The sequence below is a fragment of the Mesocricetus auratus genome, unplaced genomic scaffold (genome assembly GCF_017639785.1).
Source record: "Mesocricetus auratus isolate SY011 unplaced genomic scaffold, BCM_Maur_2.0 Super-Scaffold_100007, whole genome shotgun sequence".
Taxonomy (NCBI): Eukaryota; Metazoa; Chordata; class Mammalia; order Rodentia; family Cricetidae; genus Mesocricetus; species Mesocricetus auratus.
Window position 1 is genome coordinate 45,508,279 of NW_024429191.1, and position 17,150 is coordinate 45,525,428.

The 17,150-nt window shown below is 48.7% G+C and overlaps 1 protein-coding gene across 2 annotated transcripts in view; it reads right to left on the reverse strand.

The window, feature by feature from the left end:
- Shisa6 (shisa family member 6) overlaps positions 1-14,328 on the reverse strand; it is a 293,803-nt gene extending 279,475 nt beyond the window's left edge. The window contains exon 1 of one of the 2 annotated variants that reach the window (XM_040748885.1): positions 12,929-14,328. In XM_040748885.1, coding sequence (XP_040604819.1) covers positions 12,929-13,578 — 650 coding nt within the window. In that variant the 5' untranslated portion in view covers positions 13,579-14,328. The remainder of the gene's footprint in view (positions 1-12,928) is intronic. The other variant, XM_005067611.4, reaches the window with a different exon arrangement.
- Positions 14,329-17,150: the final 2,822 nt, after the last annotated feature.

Sequence of the window (17,150 nt, forward strand, 5' to 3'; positions counted from 1 at the left end):
TTTTGGTTCTTGATGAGAGGGACCATCAGCCTCATCTTTGGTCCTCTTTGCAAAGAGAGCAAAATAAAATGTACAGTTTAGGAAAAGGAACTGTTTCTTAAAACTGCAAGGCAGATAATGGAAGTTGGTTTTGGTTTTCCCTGTAAATCTCTGATAGCTGCTTCTTTTACATTTCCCTAGAGGTAATGTATAGATGTTCTATTCCAGCTAAGTAAAGAATTCCAGTTATTTGAGTTCCATATAACTGAGTTCTTACTGGCATTGAACTTGAGGACAAGCTGGCATCCTCTTTGACCTCTCCTTTGCCACTCTCTTCTGAACATCCAGGGTGCTTTTATCCTCCAAAATCTGCAGTCAGGACAACTGAAATGAACATATTTTTAATAACCTCGGACCAAGGAGAATGGCTTAATTTATTTCTCCCTATTCCCAGTTCTCTCACAGTCCACTTGAAAAACACAGCTGCTGGCTTTGTGTGTGCACAAGACCGCTCTCCTCACACAGAGGCGCAGAATGGATGTGGGGATCTCATTTGTTGGTTAACAATGTCTATGCATCTGCATTGAGCTGTTCTGCAGGTCTGAGTTGTCCCCAGCACAATTGGAATTCATCACAGCCAGTAAACATCTCTGCAAGGAAAGGGCAGTGTGCTCGTTCAGTTTTTCAAGTAAGCAGGACTGGTTGCTGCTGCCCAATGTATGCCTTTCCTGAGGCTGTAGATAGAGGACCGTCCAAGAGTCTACAGCATCTGTAGCCCTACTCTTTCCTAACAGCATCATCTCCATGCACTTCCTCCAAACCCCAGGAACATAAAGCAAATTTCCCCATGTCCAAGAAATGCAGAAGAATCAAACCCAAACAGACTTTCCAGCAATCTTTGGGTGATTTGAGAATGAATCAGATTTTAGTGTGTCATGTGTTGTTACTGGCTAATTGGAAGTGGTGGATGGGAGGGGGAGGACACTGTTACCAAGGTGTGTTAGTATAACCACACAGCTAACCATGCGACAGGTAAGTTCATAAAAAACACCCTCATGGAAGGTGCAGATTTATTGTAGAGTTGGTTAGCTTTGATGGTCTCTTTGTTTTGTTTTGTTTTGCTTTTGTTCTGCTATTGGCATAGACCTCAGTCTCTAGGTGAGCAAACACAGACAGCATATAGCCTGGTAACCAAATACTGGGCTTCTGAACTAGGGGGCTTAAGTTGGGATGTTGGCCATTTTGGTATACTAGTAGTCATTAGCCAGCTACTTACACTCCCAAGGCTGTTTTCTCATTTAAAAATTAAGCCAAAGTGCCCCTCAACTGAAGAGTGGATAGAGAAAATGTGGTACATTTCCTAAAGAACCCTTTGGATCATTAAGCTATTTGACTGGGCTCCATGTGTGGTTGGTAGCCCCTAGGTGGACAGCCTCTGCATAACCATAGAGACTGGAAGTCATGTCCAATGGGAAGACTTATATGGATATCGATTCAAATGCTGGATCCTGAAGAGAGGGTGGAGGGACCTTGCTGCTGTCCTTGAGAAGATATTTTGCAGTCTTTTGAACATGAAAAGTCAGTTTGGGTTCTCCAGCATCAACTAAAAATGCATTATAACAGTAGACGAGCCAGTCTTCAGAGTAGATGAATGAATGGACACTTACACCCCCAAGAGAAGAGGAGATAATGTCCAGAGAGAATGGATTAAAAAGGCATGATAAGTCCTTTTCTATCAAAAGGATCTATAAGAGGAACATGTTAAAACCAAGCATCCCTGGAATTGACATGTGAAGCAATCTTGTTTCTAATTTAAATTTTAAAATAAAATTAAAAAAACAAGCATCCTTATAAGGCCATTTGCAGAGGACATGCTTGTCCTTAAACAAGGACTCTAAGATAAGCATACAGGAATATATAAGGATAAAGGGCATTCTTCCACCCCCAGGGATTCTGCTCTTTTAAGTGACGATGTCACCTGTTGTACTGACATTCCAGTGTATTGGGGTCAGAATGGGCCTGAGAAGCCCACATCACTATAGTATATTCACCCATATCCCATATCCCAGCTAATAGACCAAAGGGGCCAAGGGACTCACTGAAGATCATGGAGTGAGTGGCAGAAGCAGCTTGATATCTCGACATTCAGAAAATGCTCCAAGGCAGGAAAAGATGGATGACAACCTCCAAAAGTAAGAGGAAAGAGCTTTGTTATCTGTCCCTTGAGAGAACATAAGCAGACGAAGGGAGGATGTCAAAGTTCTTTTTCTTGGGTGCCTGCTAACTACTTCTGGTCATTTTGACAGGAAGTGTGATACTGCCTCCTCCTAACAGTGGTGTTGGAACAGCAAATTACGCAGTTTCCTTAGGTCACTCAGCAAGACCCTCAGTGGGAACAAAGGCAAATTTCAATGTCCTTTGTCCCCCAGAAGTACAGAAAGCTGTATGAAGTTGGCCACTGGACCCCTTTATTCCCCATCCTGCAGCTATGACATCATAACACTACTTTTCAAAACCAAAAGACTTGTGGATACTAAAAACACAGGAAAAAGAAATAAGAAAGATAAGGGAAATCGGATATAGTTCCCAGAGGGAATACAAAAGACATTTGGGAGCTTAGCAGCACTCATTTTATAGCAGTTGGGGTAGGCTAATCCAAATTGGTGAAACAGGAATTACAGAACATATTCAAGAAATAACTGTCCCTGTACACACACACCCGGGCACAATACTGAGGATTCAACCATGGCCTCATGCATGGTAGGCAAGTATTCTATTTCTAGCCATCTTTTGCCTTTTTATTTTGAAATAGGGTCTTATTAAACTACCCAAACTCACTCTCTAGTTCAAGTAGGCCTTGAACTTGTGTCTTCCAGCTTCAGCTTCCAGAATACCTGAAAACAGGACTGAGCTACCAGACTTAGCCAGAAAAATAACCCCTTACTGTTTCTTGAGCCATTGCAGGGATTTAAATGAACTTTAAAAATAATAATATAAGACAAAATGGATTCTTGGAAGCGGTTTTATTGAATAGATATAGTAGATTGGTCATTAGCATGCTGACTGTCTACCTGGCCTGCTCAGAGGCAATCTGTCCAACTCCAAGGCGGTGGCGTATGTACCCTGCACAATCTTTGCAGTCTTGTCTGAGCTATTAATCTGCTCGTCGCAGCTTTTTATCAGACCAAGAAAAGAAAAAAAATCTTTGCCTAGGTCCAATTTGGGTAAATTTTGAATTAGTGGCATCACAATCGATGCCATTTAATGAAGTCACAGTTGGATGAATTCAAGAAGAAAGGCTGGAGGAGGGAAGGGGTTGGGAAGACAAGAGAGAAGTGACCTGGCATCAAGAGCAGGACAGATGGGAAAGCAGTGATGGTAGAGGAGACACCGCAAGTCACCGCAAGACTCGGAAGAGACATTTTAATGGTGCGACTTTGGAGAGAAGAGAGAAACACAGCAGACTCTTAGCTTAAAGACCTGACATTCTTCTTTGCAAATGCTCCAGGGCGCAGAGAAGAGGCACTCACTGCATGGACGTGGGTCCTGAGTCTGAAGCTGCCTGTGGATCGTGAAAACATAAATGACCTGTGCTGGTTCCCCAAGCCTGTGGGCTGTCACTCCCAGGAAACTTCGGGCAGATTTCTTTACATGCAGTAGTAAGTCAGAGGCAGTGACTAGGAGCATAAAAGGAAAGTGCTCCGGAGTCTTCCTCATGTTCTGAAGCAGCACCAACGCCTGGCTTGTATCCTGCCAATCATTCCATGGAGGTGGCTTGATGTGAGCTTCGCTCACCCTCCAAAAGGGCTACTTAAATACCAGTGTTAGGTCCCAGCTCTCTCTTGCTGAAACCTGACCCTGATTCCAGAATCGGGAAAAATACCTCCCAACAATTGCCTCCTGTTCCCCACCCTTCTACCCCGAGACCCAGATGCTAAACGCCAGCAAAGGTCTTAAGGCCCAGGCCCTAAGAAAGGGTAGGATAGACGGGATCTAGAAGACACTCTCAGATTTCCACTTAATTAATAGCCCATCCCAGGGTCCAAGTTCCTCCCCAGGGAGCAGCTGGAGTGCAGGAAGAGGGAAAAGGGTGGAAACCACACTTCCCAGAAGAGGACATTTGGCTAAGAGAACAACCAATATGTCCAGAGGACAGGTGTCCTGAGTAATGAGACTTTAATGCAGAAGCTAATGGGAACAGGACATGAAACCAAATGCCAGAAAAGCAAGGAATAATGAGCATGTTTGAGAAGGCTACAGGAAGCAAAGACTCTTCTACCAACGTCAGGGCACAGAGCCAAGAGCCTTGCTGGAGCTTTAGTTCCCAGGGACCTGGAGACAGTGGCCCTGGGAGCTAAACTGACTTCAGGCAAGGAGGATCCTGGGAGGACAAAGAGCTGGAAGGAGGGGACTAAACACAGTGCTCTGCAGAGCTGGGTTCCTGGAGGCTGCTGAAACTGCTTCCATAGTCAATGACTCGGCTCAGGTACCCCTGCTGCAGTACTGCAGATCAGGTATGTGGGCCCCACACTGGCTGGCACCCAGATATAACAGCTGGAGGCCACACCCAGATGTGGTCCTTAGGATGTCTCAGGATTCCTTCCTCCTCCTGAGCCCTTCAGGGCAGAGGACTTGAGAAGGAAGGAAGCTGAGACCTGGGAAGGAGCAAAGACTTGAGCTAGCACAGCTAGAAGGACAGAAGTGAAGAAGGACAGTCCAAACGGGCGGGAGAGAGGTCGCTGCAGCTCTGCCTCACATGTGCAGCACTGAGTGTTATAAATGGGGACGGGGAACATGAAGGGACAGTGATAAATGGACCTGTTAGCGAGCTGTGGGGCTCAGTAATTAAAACTGGGGATGCCCTGAGGTCCATCCTCTCCCTAGACCTCATCCTTCCTCCATTCCCTAGCTCCTCTCACTCTCTCAAGAGGCTGTGATTCATGCACAATTGCCCAGGGCTTCTTTCTAAACCATACAGGGGTTTGCATTCTTTTTGTTTCCCCCTCAATGAAAATTCAGTATTTCTTTATATGCCTTCATCTCAGCCAACAACATCCACCCTTGAAACAAAACCCTTGTACATCCTGGGCACATCTGTACTCCATATGACATCTAAATGGGAGTGCTACCAGCTCTGGATAACAGGTCATTGGCTCTCTTGTCCTTTCTGGTAACAGGTTGTCCCAGGCACAAAGCAGGCAGACTGGTTATCACTGACTCTATTAGGAAGGCAGATGACAGAGAGCTACTTTTCTAGGCCCTAAGGGAAGACAGAGATGGGTAACCTAGTGGTAGGATGGCCTTGGGCAAATAACTATGCTGAGCAGGCTTCTTCATGTGTAAAATATGCCTCTATACTCTGTGGGCTGATGGGGGCGGAGGGGATGCTAATAGAGTGAGGGAATATGCAGTGAGACTTAGCTTGGAAAACGCAGAACAGGGCTCCTGGTGCCTAGTAAGTTCTCAAGGCCAGACACTATTGCTCAAGACCTCACCCAGCTGAACCCTCAGGGTCTCATAGCTTTCTTGAGTTTTACAGATGATGGAAGAATGTAAGTTCCTGGCAGAAAGAACTCCTACCTTTTGATACCCACTGCCCAAGCTCATAGTGGAACAGACTCCCTCAGGAGTATCGAAGAGTGGTCTCTATATGTGTTGGAGGGACTATGGGAGTGATTCAAGTGCTCAGCCCCACCCCCTGCCCCTAACTCTTGACTGAGATTGGGGTGAAAATACCCACTTGTAACAGCATAACCGTGACCATCCCCAGCCACCCAGAATATATTGGGTGGCTCCCTGCCCTTTGCTCTTTACTCAGCCAGTCCACTCCTGACCCAATCAATCCTATCCCATAAATAAGACTTGGGGGCATGGGAAGAAGGCAGGTATGATAAATAGGTATTACAAATCTTTCAGAAATACTATGGTAGCCTCATCTCCGTGGGTCTGCAGATATCCGTGGCAGTCTGACCCAAGAGGTAACCTCATCTGAATACAGAATTGCAGAGGCGGTGGCCCTGTGACAGAGGGCGGAGGGCAGTGAACAGGGGCTCTGATCCCAGGCTTTCTCTCTGCATGTATCCCAAAGAAACTGGGTCCTTTTACCCTCAGTATCAAAGCAGGAAGCTAAATTGAGAGATCTGTCTACTATTTTATGCAGAAATGTGGGACATTCTTTTTTCCACCCTTTCTGGGCAGTTATCTGAAATGTTTGATGCATATTCAACTCCTTTCTTTTGTCTTCTTTCCCAACTATCCCACAGCTTGCCCAGCACACTGCCGTCATGTAACACTGGTCTTGCCTAAGGCATACTTATCTTCCCATGTGAGAAGCTGCCCTGTCCACATGGTCACAGCAGGTGAGAGGCTCTACCCTCTTCTGGTCCATCCTGCCTTTCGAGATGGCAGAGATGCTCCTTCTCGCAGCTTTCATTAGGGAAGGCACTGTGGCTTCCCACCACCTTGTCCATTCATCAGCCTTACCCAGACTTATTACTGCTTAAGTGAATCGGATCTCTCTGGGAGGGTGGAATATGCCATGGTTACAGAAAGTGACTGACTGGCTATGGAATCTCAAAATATTTCCAAGAGTGGTGCTATGGAGCCATTTGCAGAAGAAGAATCAGCATGTGGCCTCTCAAGGAGACTGCTTGAGAAGAGAATTCAATATATACAGACACCCGGGTTCTTTCAGAGGATCAGGCTTAGAAAATGCAAAGCTGCTACGTGTCATTTCCTACAGATACATCTCACAGAATGGCGAGGCCCATCATTTCCCACATCCAGCCCCTTGACCCAGCACTGAGAAAAGGAACAACAGCCACCAGGAATTGTGCCTTTGGGATCTTACATATGCTGGAGCAATCCTTGAGGGTGATTCCAGACATGGACATGGACACACACACACACACACACACACACACACACACACACACACACACACCTCAATGATGTGAGAAGTCTCAGCAAGTCCCTCCACCTCCAGATGAGAACAGAGGCATCCAGAATCACATTTTTAATTTCATACCTCTACCCACACTGCTATTCGGCAGTTGCTTGCCCCGGTCCACCCTCCTTCGGCATATGCTGTAGTTTTCTTTTTCAACAGTCTGCAGCATTACTCACATTTTACTATAGGGATTCTGCTTGGATCAGGTTATTGCCCTTTAGAAAAGAACACAGAGAAACTGCAAAAAAAAAAAAAAAAAAAAAAAGGACCAGGGACTATCATGAGAAACCATGTTGGTGGATGGAAACACAGAGGCCAGCAAGACTCACAGGGAAGAGGCTGAAAGGAGAAGGCTGTCACTCACATCTCCAAGTGTCTGAAAGGTATTTGCTGATGACTAAGAATCAAGCACAAAGCAAAGCAGACTGCTTTCAATGAAGAAAGCAAGACTGAGCCAGAGCCTAGGGCATATACACCACGGCTTTCAGCGAAAGCTCACTCAACTAGCAGCTGAGGCATGGCATTGTGACCTATGATCTGTTGATTTCAAGTGCCTCACTTGTAAAATTAGACTTAAACTGACTGTCGGAATAAGGTCATGATTCTGAAATGGATGGCGAATTAATAGAATATGTTAGTCTGCCTTTCTGTAAGACTTTGGTTTTACTTGTAGAAAAAAACAAAAGAATAGAGCTAACAATCTGTCCTGATTACTTTTAAAATAAGCCTACTAAAGGCTCAAGGCCAAGGGCCTCAAACCCTTTTAGGGTTTGCTGATAAATTCCCTACTCCTAGCCTTCTTCCCCTCTATAATATCTGCCAACAAAAGGAGTACAAATATGAGGTCATAAATGTGACTCAGGGAAAAATAATGATTTTGAGTTTCTCAGAGTAAAGAGGGACAAAATCATCACAGAAGGTGTGTTCGCAATGAAGGTAGCCTAGCCCCCCCACCGTATATCTCATCACAGCCCCCTCTCCACCAACCTGAGACATCTTGCACATCCACTAAGTCAAATCATAATTCTGCAATTTCACAAAAATATACATTGCCAAGGAACATGACAAAAACTCTAAGGTAAAATGCACTTGATTCGGTAACAGTTTCCAGAACAGGCTGGTTAGAACTTTAAGAGGACAGAATGGATACAGGAACAAAGGAATCTGGCAATTGTCATAGCCCAGATCAGGGAACTAACTCCAACACGCAGCAGCAGGTAGGGCTCTCCCTGGCAATGGGACGGAGGTAGAAAATTAAGACCTAAACAATATCCTGCCAGGCCCTGGAGAAATCAGCCAGTGGAACCAGAATGGAGGAAGTTCTTTTGGTATCACTGGCTTTTTATTCTGGATCTTGTCGGCCTGTATGTCTGGGATAATTGATCTCTTTCAGTCAGTGTGCTTTTCAGGTGTCTTAACCACAGCTTTCTGCACAATTGATCTGAACCAACACCCCAGCCAGTGCAGCCTCTCATTCAAATTAGTTGAAAACAATGAGTTAGACTCTGTCTTCTACAAGTGCCTTAGCAGATGAGAACTGTGGGTAGATTTTTGGTTCCTTAGCAGCAGATTCCTTGAAATGAATGTGTTCTGAGACAGGATGGGGTGGGGGCAGATGTGCAAGTCTGAGCTCAGGAGCAGGGCAGAAAAGAAACACAAAGACGGTGAGCAGCATGACCCCAGATGACTGTCAATGAACCCAGTTAGCTATATGTTAAGGGAGTGTGTGTTTGGAGTTTGAACCATTTTGGCGTTCTCAAGGTGAGCAGGTCTCGCATGCAATGTATCCACATACATTCAAGAACAATAAGGAAGGCTCTGCAGTGTTGCTTTGTTCCATCTGAGTAACCATCAACTTTTTGTTCAATCACTTTCTTATTGATGTTGTCTTCTTTCTACCTTCCTGGGGTTCTGCCCCTAACCCACCCTTATAATGTTCCTGCAATTCCCCAGCTTTCCCAAGGTGCACTTCTTTTAAACTCAGAGAAAAAGGGAAACATGAGAAAGGTAAAGCAATCAGCCCAAGGGAAGATCACTTCTCCTTTTCTTCCCAACTTCTGGTTTTGGAGTTAAAAATCAAGCCTAGTTGGCTTAGATCAATTCATAATGGGGAGCCCACAGCTCCCCATTATGTTTGAGAGGATTTGACTGCTTGTCTCCTGGCACTTAGAAACATTTCTTTACTCACTCAACTCTGGAGTGGTCCTATTGCAGTGGTGTTGGCCTGGGAGGGAAGCAGGGCTTTCCTGGTTCGTAATTAACTTCTAGAAGGAGAAAGGGCAAGGCAGTGTTTTCCCTGGCCTATGCTAGAAATAAGAAAGTTGGCGGAGAGATGGGCTCTGCAGATGAGTTGCCTCCTAATACCATCCCCCTTCTCCTGATGATGTCTACTCAGACTCTGCTTCTCTGAGCATCTCCTGATGATGTCTACTCAGGCTCTGCTTCTCTGAGCATCCTCCCTTACCCATCATCTTCCCTGCCCACCTTCCTTCATACTTTCAGTCCCATACAGGCACCTCTGACTTCGCCAACTGTGTCTACAGCATCTTAATAGCTTCCTGACCCATCTGTTAATTAGCCATTTAAAAAAGAAGCCACACAGTTCCTCCTTAGAGTGATTCTCATCTCCGAGAGTGACGTTAATGAATCAACTCATGGTGAGGAGGAGGAACAGGTTTGGATGTGAGACAGCTAAGGGCAGAATAGAATGTCAAGATGTGCCAGCCTCCTAGGCTGGATGCTGGGCAGAGCCCATACTCCTGGAAGACATGGGCCTCTATTCTCTGGGCAAACAGCCTCAGGTAAGGACTACAGAGACACTCCAGAAACATGACAATCAGTGGATGCCTGCAGTTCCAACTCTTAACCCGAGAAGTTCTAAAAGCAAGGGCAAGAGGAGAATGTAACTTCTAATAGAAATGGGGTTCCAGCCAGGAAAAGTGGCACACCCCTACTCAGAGCCAGCATTGCTTTCTCCTCCCCAGAGCCCAACTTGCTAAGCATGACCATGTTTGCATCATTTCCACTGCCTTGTCTCTTAGAATCACCGGAGAGCTGGCTGTTTCCCCTTACTTCTCACTCAGAATCCTGCTAGCCAGGGCTAATCACTTCTACAAAAAGCAAAATCTGTTCTTCCCTGCAAGGGAAGCAGAGATGCAAGAAAGTCCAGCCATAAGGGATATGCATGTGTACAGCAGACAGAGGGCTGCCTAGCCTGAGAACACCAAAGCAGAGCAGATGGCCAATCCCTTCTTCCATCTCTCCTCAAACTCCCACAGTATCCCTTGGCAATGAGGCTTTTCTCCCTGAAATTGCCTCAGACTCAGAAACGCTTGCCCCAGGGAAGGAAGGGACTCAGGTCTGCCTGCCTTCAGGGATGCTCACACACTGCAACAGCTCTGTTCTCCCTTCAGTACAGACACATTCTGGCTGCACTATTTCCAAAAGCACAGAACTGAAGAACATCCACTCTCCCGACTTGACCTCTGACTGGGAGCATTCTTGTTTCTCCCCACTTTCCCTAGGAAATATCATCACTGTGTGAACACATATCTCCTCCATCACTGCCCCCTTTCCCTCCTACCTTGGCATTCTAACAACACAGACTACACAAACGCCCCACCCAGGTGTGGCAAGCAGTGACTTCTGAGGTATAGGCAGAGAAAGAGGAACTCCTTCCCATATCCACCCAGAGGTCCATGTGAGAGTGATGTGGGCATGTCCATTGACACACTTGGAAGGAAGAGGTCCAGGTGATATGCTATCTTGCCAGTTACCAAGAGCTGAAAAAGACTTTCCCTGACCTGCTCAAGGTTACTCTTGAGTGTTCTTAAGTGTCGCCCATCGCTGTGTCACTCATCTCCGATCTCCAGCCCATCCTCCACATCCCCTACACATACACTGATAGGCATTGTCCCCTACCCACCCAGCACCAGTGTGATGGTTTCCAAAGCACTGATCAGGAGAGCGAGGCTGCAGCTGCTAGAGAGGTGCTGTGAACTGAATGAAATCAGGAGGTGAATTTTCGGGGGAGACATCACATATTTACATAATGGTCTGGGGCCTGAAATTCAGCTCTTTCCCACTCTTCACTCTCTCCTTCTCCCACTCCAGAAAGAGCCCCAAGAGTGCCGCCGTGGTCACCCCAATGTGGGACAGAGGGAGTCTGTGGAGAAGAAGAGATTATTATCAAGAACAGTGGCTTCCCTGGAGCAACATGACAATGTCGATTTTCGCGGGTGCTCAGTCGCAGACTCTGGGGTCACAACCTTATCAAAACCAGGTGATGTTGAACGAACTGCACAAGGCACGGGGGGGGGGGCGGACAGGGAGACACCCCAAGAAAGGTTTGTGAGAATCAACTAGAAAGAGGTAAGAGCCACGGTGGGTTTGATGAGATAGGAGGAGGCAAGAGGAAATGAGCCCCTGAGTCCTGGGTCAGAGGGGACAGATGATGAACAACAGCCCATCTGATTCAAAAAAGGCTCCTGCCCCTGAGCAATTCCTTCTTTGAGTTCCAAGCTGAGCCAAGAGAGAATTCACTGTCAGACCAAATGAACCCCTTGGAAGTGGTAGTGTCTTGTTCTTATTTTGTTCACAGTGACCACTGTCTGCATACTGAAGCATGGAGACCACAGGCCATTCATTGCTCACATTGCTAGTTCAAGTCCAATGGGATGCTGAGAGCAGCTAGAGGAAGAGTAGCCAGCTCGGGAAATGAGGGGTTAAAAGTGGGTGCTCCCTCTACAGTCAACCCATGTCTAGTAGTTGAGTGTGAAATGTCTGTATTTAGTGGATTTGAGTCAATAAAACCTGACAGGGAATATCATCTTCTCACACCCACATCATTGAGGGGGAGGGCAGAATGAGATCCTTCACCATGCCTAGAAATTTCTACCTGCCTTCCTCTTTTCAGCAAGGTCGGGGTGATTAATGTTCAGAGCAGTGAAAGGAGGAGATTCTCAAGTCTTGAGGATAATAAGCAAAGTGTATGTGCCAGGCAGGGCTCGGTGGGGTCAACACACACGCAGTGGACTGGGGGCTGGGCCTGGGAACTAGGCCAGTGCCCACTCTGTGTGCCAGAAATGGAAGTGTTTCCTGGGGCAGGGTTTTCATTGAAGCCACATCCAACCATTCATCTTCATGGGGACACTGGATGCATAGCTGACTTTGCATCCTCTGCCTGCACAATCCCTAAAGGAGAGACTGGGTTCCTGCTGTGGCTTTGACTTTCCAGTGATCTCCCCGGGAACCAGAGACAGGGGTGGGAAGCAATCCGAGTGGAGCTGTGGAGTGTGGTGTTTTGAACTGTTATAGATTTCTAAAGCGGACAGTCCCCACTGTCTTTATCATGCGTACAGTAAAAGATGCCCAACGGGGCTGAACACCATCCAAAGTGTTAACTCAGAGAGGCCTGCCTTGGAGGACCAAGTCCTCCAGCCTCAGCAGGAAACATAAGCACACCACTGGAAGACATACATACCGCCTGCCCTTGATCAACACGACATGGGGATGGATCCTTCTTCCCAGGAGAGGCAGCTACTCTTTCCATATCATCCCGCTCTTAACCCATGGGAACACCCAGGCTTAAGCTAGCACACTTGCTCTTCCTTTCAGTGACGTGCTCACACTGCTCAGTTCTTTATATTAAGGTGGCACTCGAGCTCAAACAAACAAACACCTAAGCGTGGTGCAACCCATACTAAAGTGGCCACACACCACGAAAAGGAGAGCCTGGGGAGTGGAAAATTGGTCAAATTCTACATTGAACATCACGAACTCCATTGATTCGTACTTTGTGTTGCAAATCCCTCTCACATTCGCCTATATGCTTCCTACGGAATGCAGGAGAGCCACAAGATGTATTGCTCTTATAAGAAGCGACTGTGGAAGTGACTTAAAAGGATAGAAGAGGTGTGCATGAAAAGGACTGGGGGGGGCGGTATGTGAAGAGGGGCAAGGACCGGGGACCCAAGGCAGGCACCAAGCAGCGCCTCTCACCTGTGGATGTTCATCTCTCGCGGCGGGCGGTGGGCCTTGTCATAGGAGACCTTGGCGAAGACGCCCGCTACGATGACGAAGGCGATCACCCCGCAGGTGATGTAGACGGTGAAGTTGGTCTTATCCTTCTCCGGGTCGTACTTGTTCTCGGGTCCCGGCGACACCACCTTGGTGCTGGGCGTCTGCACCCATACTGGGCTTTGGTAGTTGGTACACTGGCGCTGGTCCAGCTTCTCGTGGCGCTTCTTGCAGCAGAAGCGATAGTAGCAGGTGCCGCAGCAGTACAGGTAGCCGCTCTCGCTGTTGTTACATTCGAATTCCTTGTCGTACTGGCCGCTCACGTCGTAGTAGCCCCAGCACGTCTCGTAAGTGACGGTCGCGCTGGCCGATGCTGCTGCCGCCGCCGCCGCGGACTGTCCCCGCCGGCTGCCCGCCTCCGGGACGCCTGACGCCCGGGCGGTGCTGTTCAGCTCGCGGCCGCCGCGGGCTAGGGCGCCTCCGGAACGTCGACCCCCGACGGCTCCGGCTCCTAGGGTCCGGTTAGCCGCGCGGCCGCGGGCGGCGTCAGCGCCAGGCGGCAGGTGCAGGGACGAGAGCGACAGCAGCAGCGACAGCAGCAGAGGCGGTAGTAGGAGGCGGCGCAGCGCCATGGCGAGGCCGGGTGGGAGGGCGCGGGCAGACGCGGGCTGCAGGCCGCTGCCCCAGCGGCTGGCGGGACTCCGAGGGCGACAGCGCGGGCTGGCTGAGCGAGCGACACGGGCCGGTCAGCGGCGGGGCGATGGCGCCATCGAGGCGCGGGTGGCGGCGGGAGCGCACGGAGCAGCGGGGCGCAGGCTGCGCGGGGCTCTCAGGCTGCGCGCCGGCTCCGCGCTCCCCCTGCGGGTTCCGCGCGCCTGGCGGACATCCCCATCCCCCGCCCGCGGCAGCGGCGGCCCCGCGCGGCTCGGTTCAGGCCGGCCCCGAAGCGCTGTTCCCGGTGGCGGCGGCGGCGGCGTGGTCCCGTCCGGGCAGGTCCTGCGGGACAAGACGGGGCAGCGGTCACGGGGTGCGGAGAGCAGCGGACGGCCGGGAGGGGAAGGAGTGCGCAGCCCTCGAGGAGTGCGTCCTGGCTGGGACGGTGGCCCGAGGGTGCACGCAGAGCCCCTGCGGGAGGCACCCGGACGAACGGCCCGGTGCGGTGTAGTCTGCTGAGGCTGGGGTCTGGCGGGCAGTCGGGGAGCGCGGTGGCTGCACCTCAGTCACTCACCGTACCCGGCTGCGACTGCAGCGGCGGCGGCTAAGCGGGAGCGAAGCGGCCGGAGCAAGCGAGCGAACAAGCGGAGCCGGGAGCCGCCTGCACTAGTGCCGGAGCGTGTGCGATAGGCGAGAGGGAGACACAAGCACTCACACAGCAGCACACGCGGGAGCGCCGCGCGGGGAGGGAGGGGAGGGAGGCCAGCCGCTCGCCGCCGCCCACGTTTCCACGCCTGGGCGCCCGGGTGGGGGACGGCAGGACTCCTCTTTGCCTCTTCCCCCTCTCTCGAAGCTCCGCATCACCAAAGCCCGAACCAACACCGCAAAGAGGGAGATTCCCTTACTCCGTACTTCTAATACCCCGAAGCAAGACCAGAGTGAGCTCTCTGGAGCTGGCGGCCAGCAGGGTCAGATGTCCTCTGACATTGCCCTTCCAGCCCTCCTAGTCGAGTACCACCCACCCCTCCTCTTACCTTAGTCTGGTCTTTGCGCGCTCCCAGACAGCGAGTTGGGGTTTCTTCAAGCCTCTGCCTCTCCCTAGTGGCGATGCTAGCAGCCAAGATAAGAGGTCAAACCCATTGCTACAGGTTCCTACACTGAGGCCAGGAGTCAAGTGGCTCTTGGGCCACCAAGTGCCCTGAACCTAGGTTCTTTTCTCCATCTCTCATGTAGGTATGTGGTAACTACAGCTCTGGGTGACACCTAGAAGTCCCTCTTTCTCAACTTTTTTTTTTCCAGCATCGAGATTGAGTTTAAAAGTAAACAAATAAAAATAAAACCACCTGGGTTTTAAAGATGCGTTTTGGAAACTCCTGTGTCCCTATGCTGAAATTCTTATTGTTGCTGCTAGGGGAGATGATGAAAATCACAGCATCCCCTCATGATCAGGTTGACTGAAAGAAAGCAGCAGTGCGGCCACCCCAAGAGGGAGGCAGAGTCTTAGTTTGGTATGTGTCCTTGTTGGGGGGGGGGGACTGAGAAGATGAGCAACAGCCGGCCAAGCTTCTGCCCGTGCTTCCTGAGTACTCTGAGGGAAGGCAGGGACAGTCGGTCAGAACGATGGCAACAGAGATTTCCCTGAATTAGACTACTCGGTCCTACTCAGGGGGTGATTCAAACAAAAGGTCAGCCTTCGGGAAGAGCTGGCAGTAAATGGATGGCTTGCATTGGAGCTGAAACCCAGATTCCAAGACACAGAGGGACATTTTGACCATGGGATGGGTAGAGAGAGAAAGTCACTCACTCTGGCCGACTCTTCAAGAAATTCCCCATGTGCTACTCTTTCTCAGTCCCTTCTTCTTCTTCTTCTTCTTCTTCTTCTTCTTCTTCTTCTTCTTCTTCTTCTTCTTCTTCTTCTTCTTCTTCTTCTTCTTCTTCTTCTTCTTCCTTGGCACTCCCTGTTTCCTCAGCTCCATCTCTTGGTTCTGCTAACAATCACTGTTAGTGCCAATCTTGCTGTGCCCACTGGTAAGTGCTAAGATAAGGAACAAATAACATCGCCCCTTCTTTAAGAGGTTTACAGAGGAGACAGCCAAATGATTTCTGCAAGGCATGCTTGTGTCCACAACAGAGATGAGCACAGCCTATTCCAAGAGGAGGGTACAGGCTCCTAGCATAGCCCAGGAGAGCAGCAGTGAGGGTCAAATTCAGTTTTCAAGGTAGTCTTGAAAAGCATGGTAAAGAATGATTAAGAGTAAGAAAAATAAACAAGAGGGCAAGGATGCTTTCAGCAGAGGAAACAGGGAACCTGGAAGAAATGAATTAGTGTGGGTGGGTGACCTAGGCATAGAGAGTTGCCAAACCCTTAGTGGAGCTTTTAAATAAGGACAGCTTGGGGGGGGGAGTTAATAGGGGAAGATGCCATCAAATTTATAGCTTTTTTTTTATATCTTCAAGTCTACTGGAAGAGGGAACACTGACTGAACCAAACACAGGAAAGCAATTTAGAAGCTGTGCTCCTAATCTAGGTGCAAAATGATGGAGCTGTGAAGCAGACATAAGGGAGGAGATGCCTACAATGGAGGTGATATTCTTATTCAGAAGAGCAAGCTCAAGATAGCAGTGGTCGTGTTGAAGTGTCTCTGAGAGGTCCACCTGTGGCTGCCCCCACCCCACCAGGGCAAGAACAGAAAGCTCAGGAGAAGAAAATAGGCACACATAGTTGGTAGTCAGGAAAACGTTTGAAGAAAACAACCCTGCGCTGAGTACTATGTGTGATTTCTAAGCCAATCTTGCCAATCTCTTCTTGTCTTTTAGTTCTCCCATCTCCTTCATTTGTCTAGAATTTCCATCTGTATATCCGGCCCCTCCCTCAGAAATAGGCAGAAGATTAAGATGTTCCCATGAGAGACTCAAACAGGATAATGGTTCGTTGACTAAGTTTCTCAAGTCAACCTTCCCCTCATAGGGGCAGATGTGTTGTCATTTCCTGTGCTGCCAAATCGTGACATCAACAGACTCATAGAAATCGTATTTAGGTAGGCTAGAACATGCAAAGTTATTTATTTCGACCTTTGATTTGATACACTCTATTGTTACTGATTCCTCTCCTGCCCATTCTTAGGGTTGACCAGGTGACTTACACTCCATCATGCTTCCCCCTGACCCTACCCCATTTTTATTTTTTGTTTCAACATTAGATCCTTGGCAGTATTGAAACATCCTTTATTTGTGTATTTAACCCTTTTAAAAGTTCCAGAGAAGAATAGTATTTCTCCAAACCTACACCGACTTTCCAAAGACCTAAGGCTTTGGGGAAAGTGCACCAACCCTTATTTCTAAAAGGTGTGTTCCAATTGGTCTGAGACACCTGTCAGGAATTGTGTTGCATTGGGGGAGAGGTTCTGCCTTTGTTTCCACAGGAAACAGCGGGTTATGGTTCTCTTCAAAATTAATAGAGATTAGATTTGATCATGGGAGACCTGAAAATCTTGGCTACAAACATGAAAAAAGAAACCAAAAAAGATTACAGGAAAGATGACAATATGCT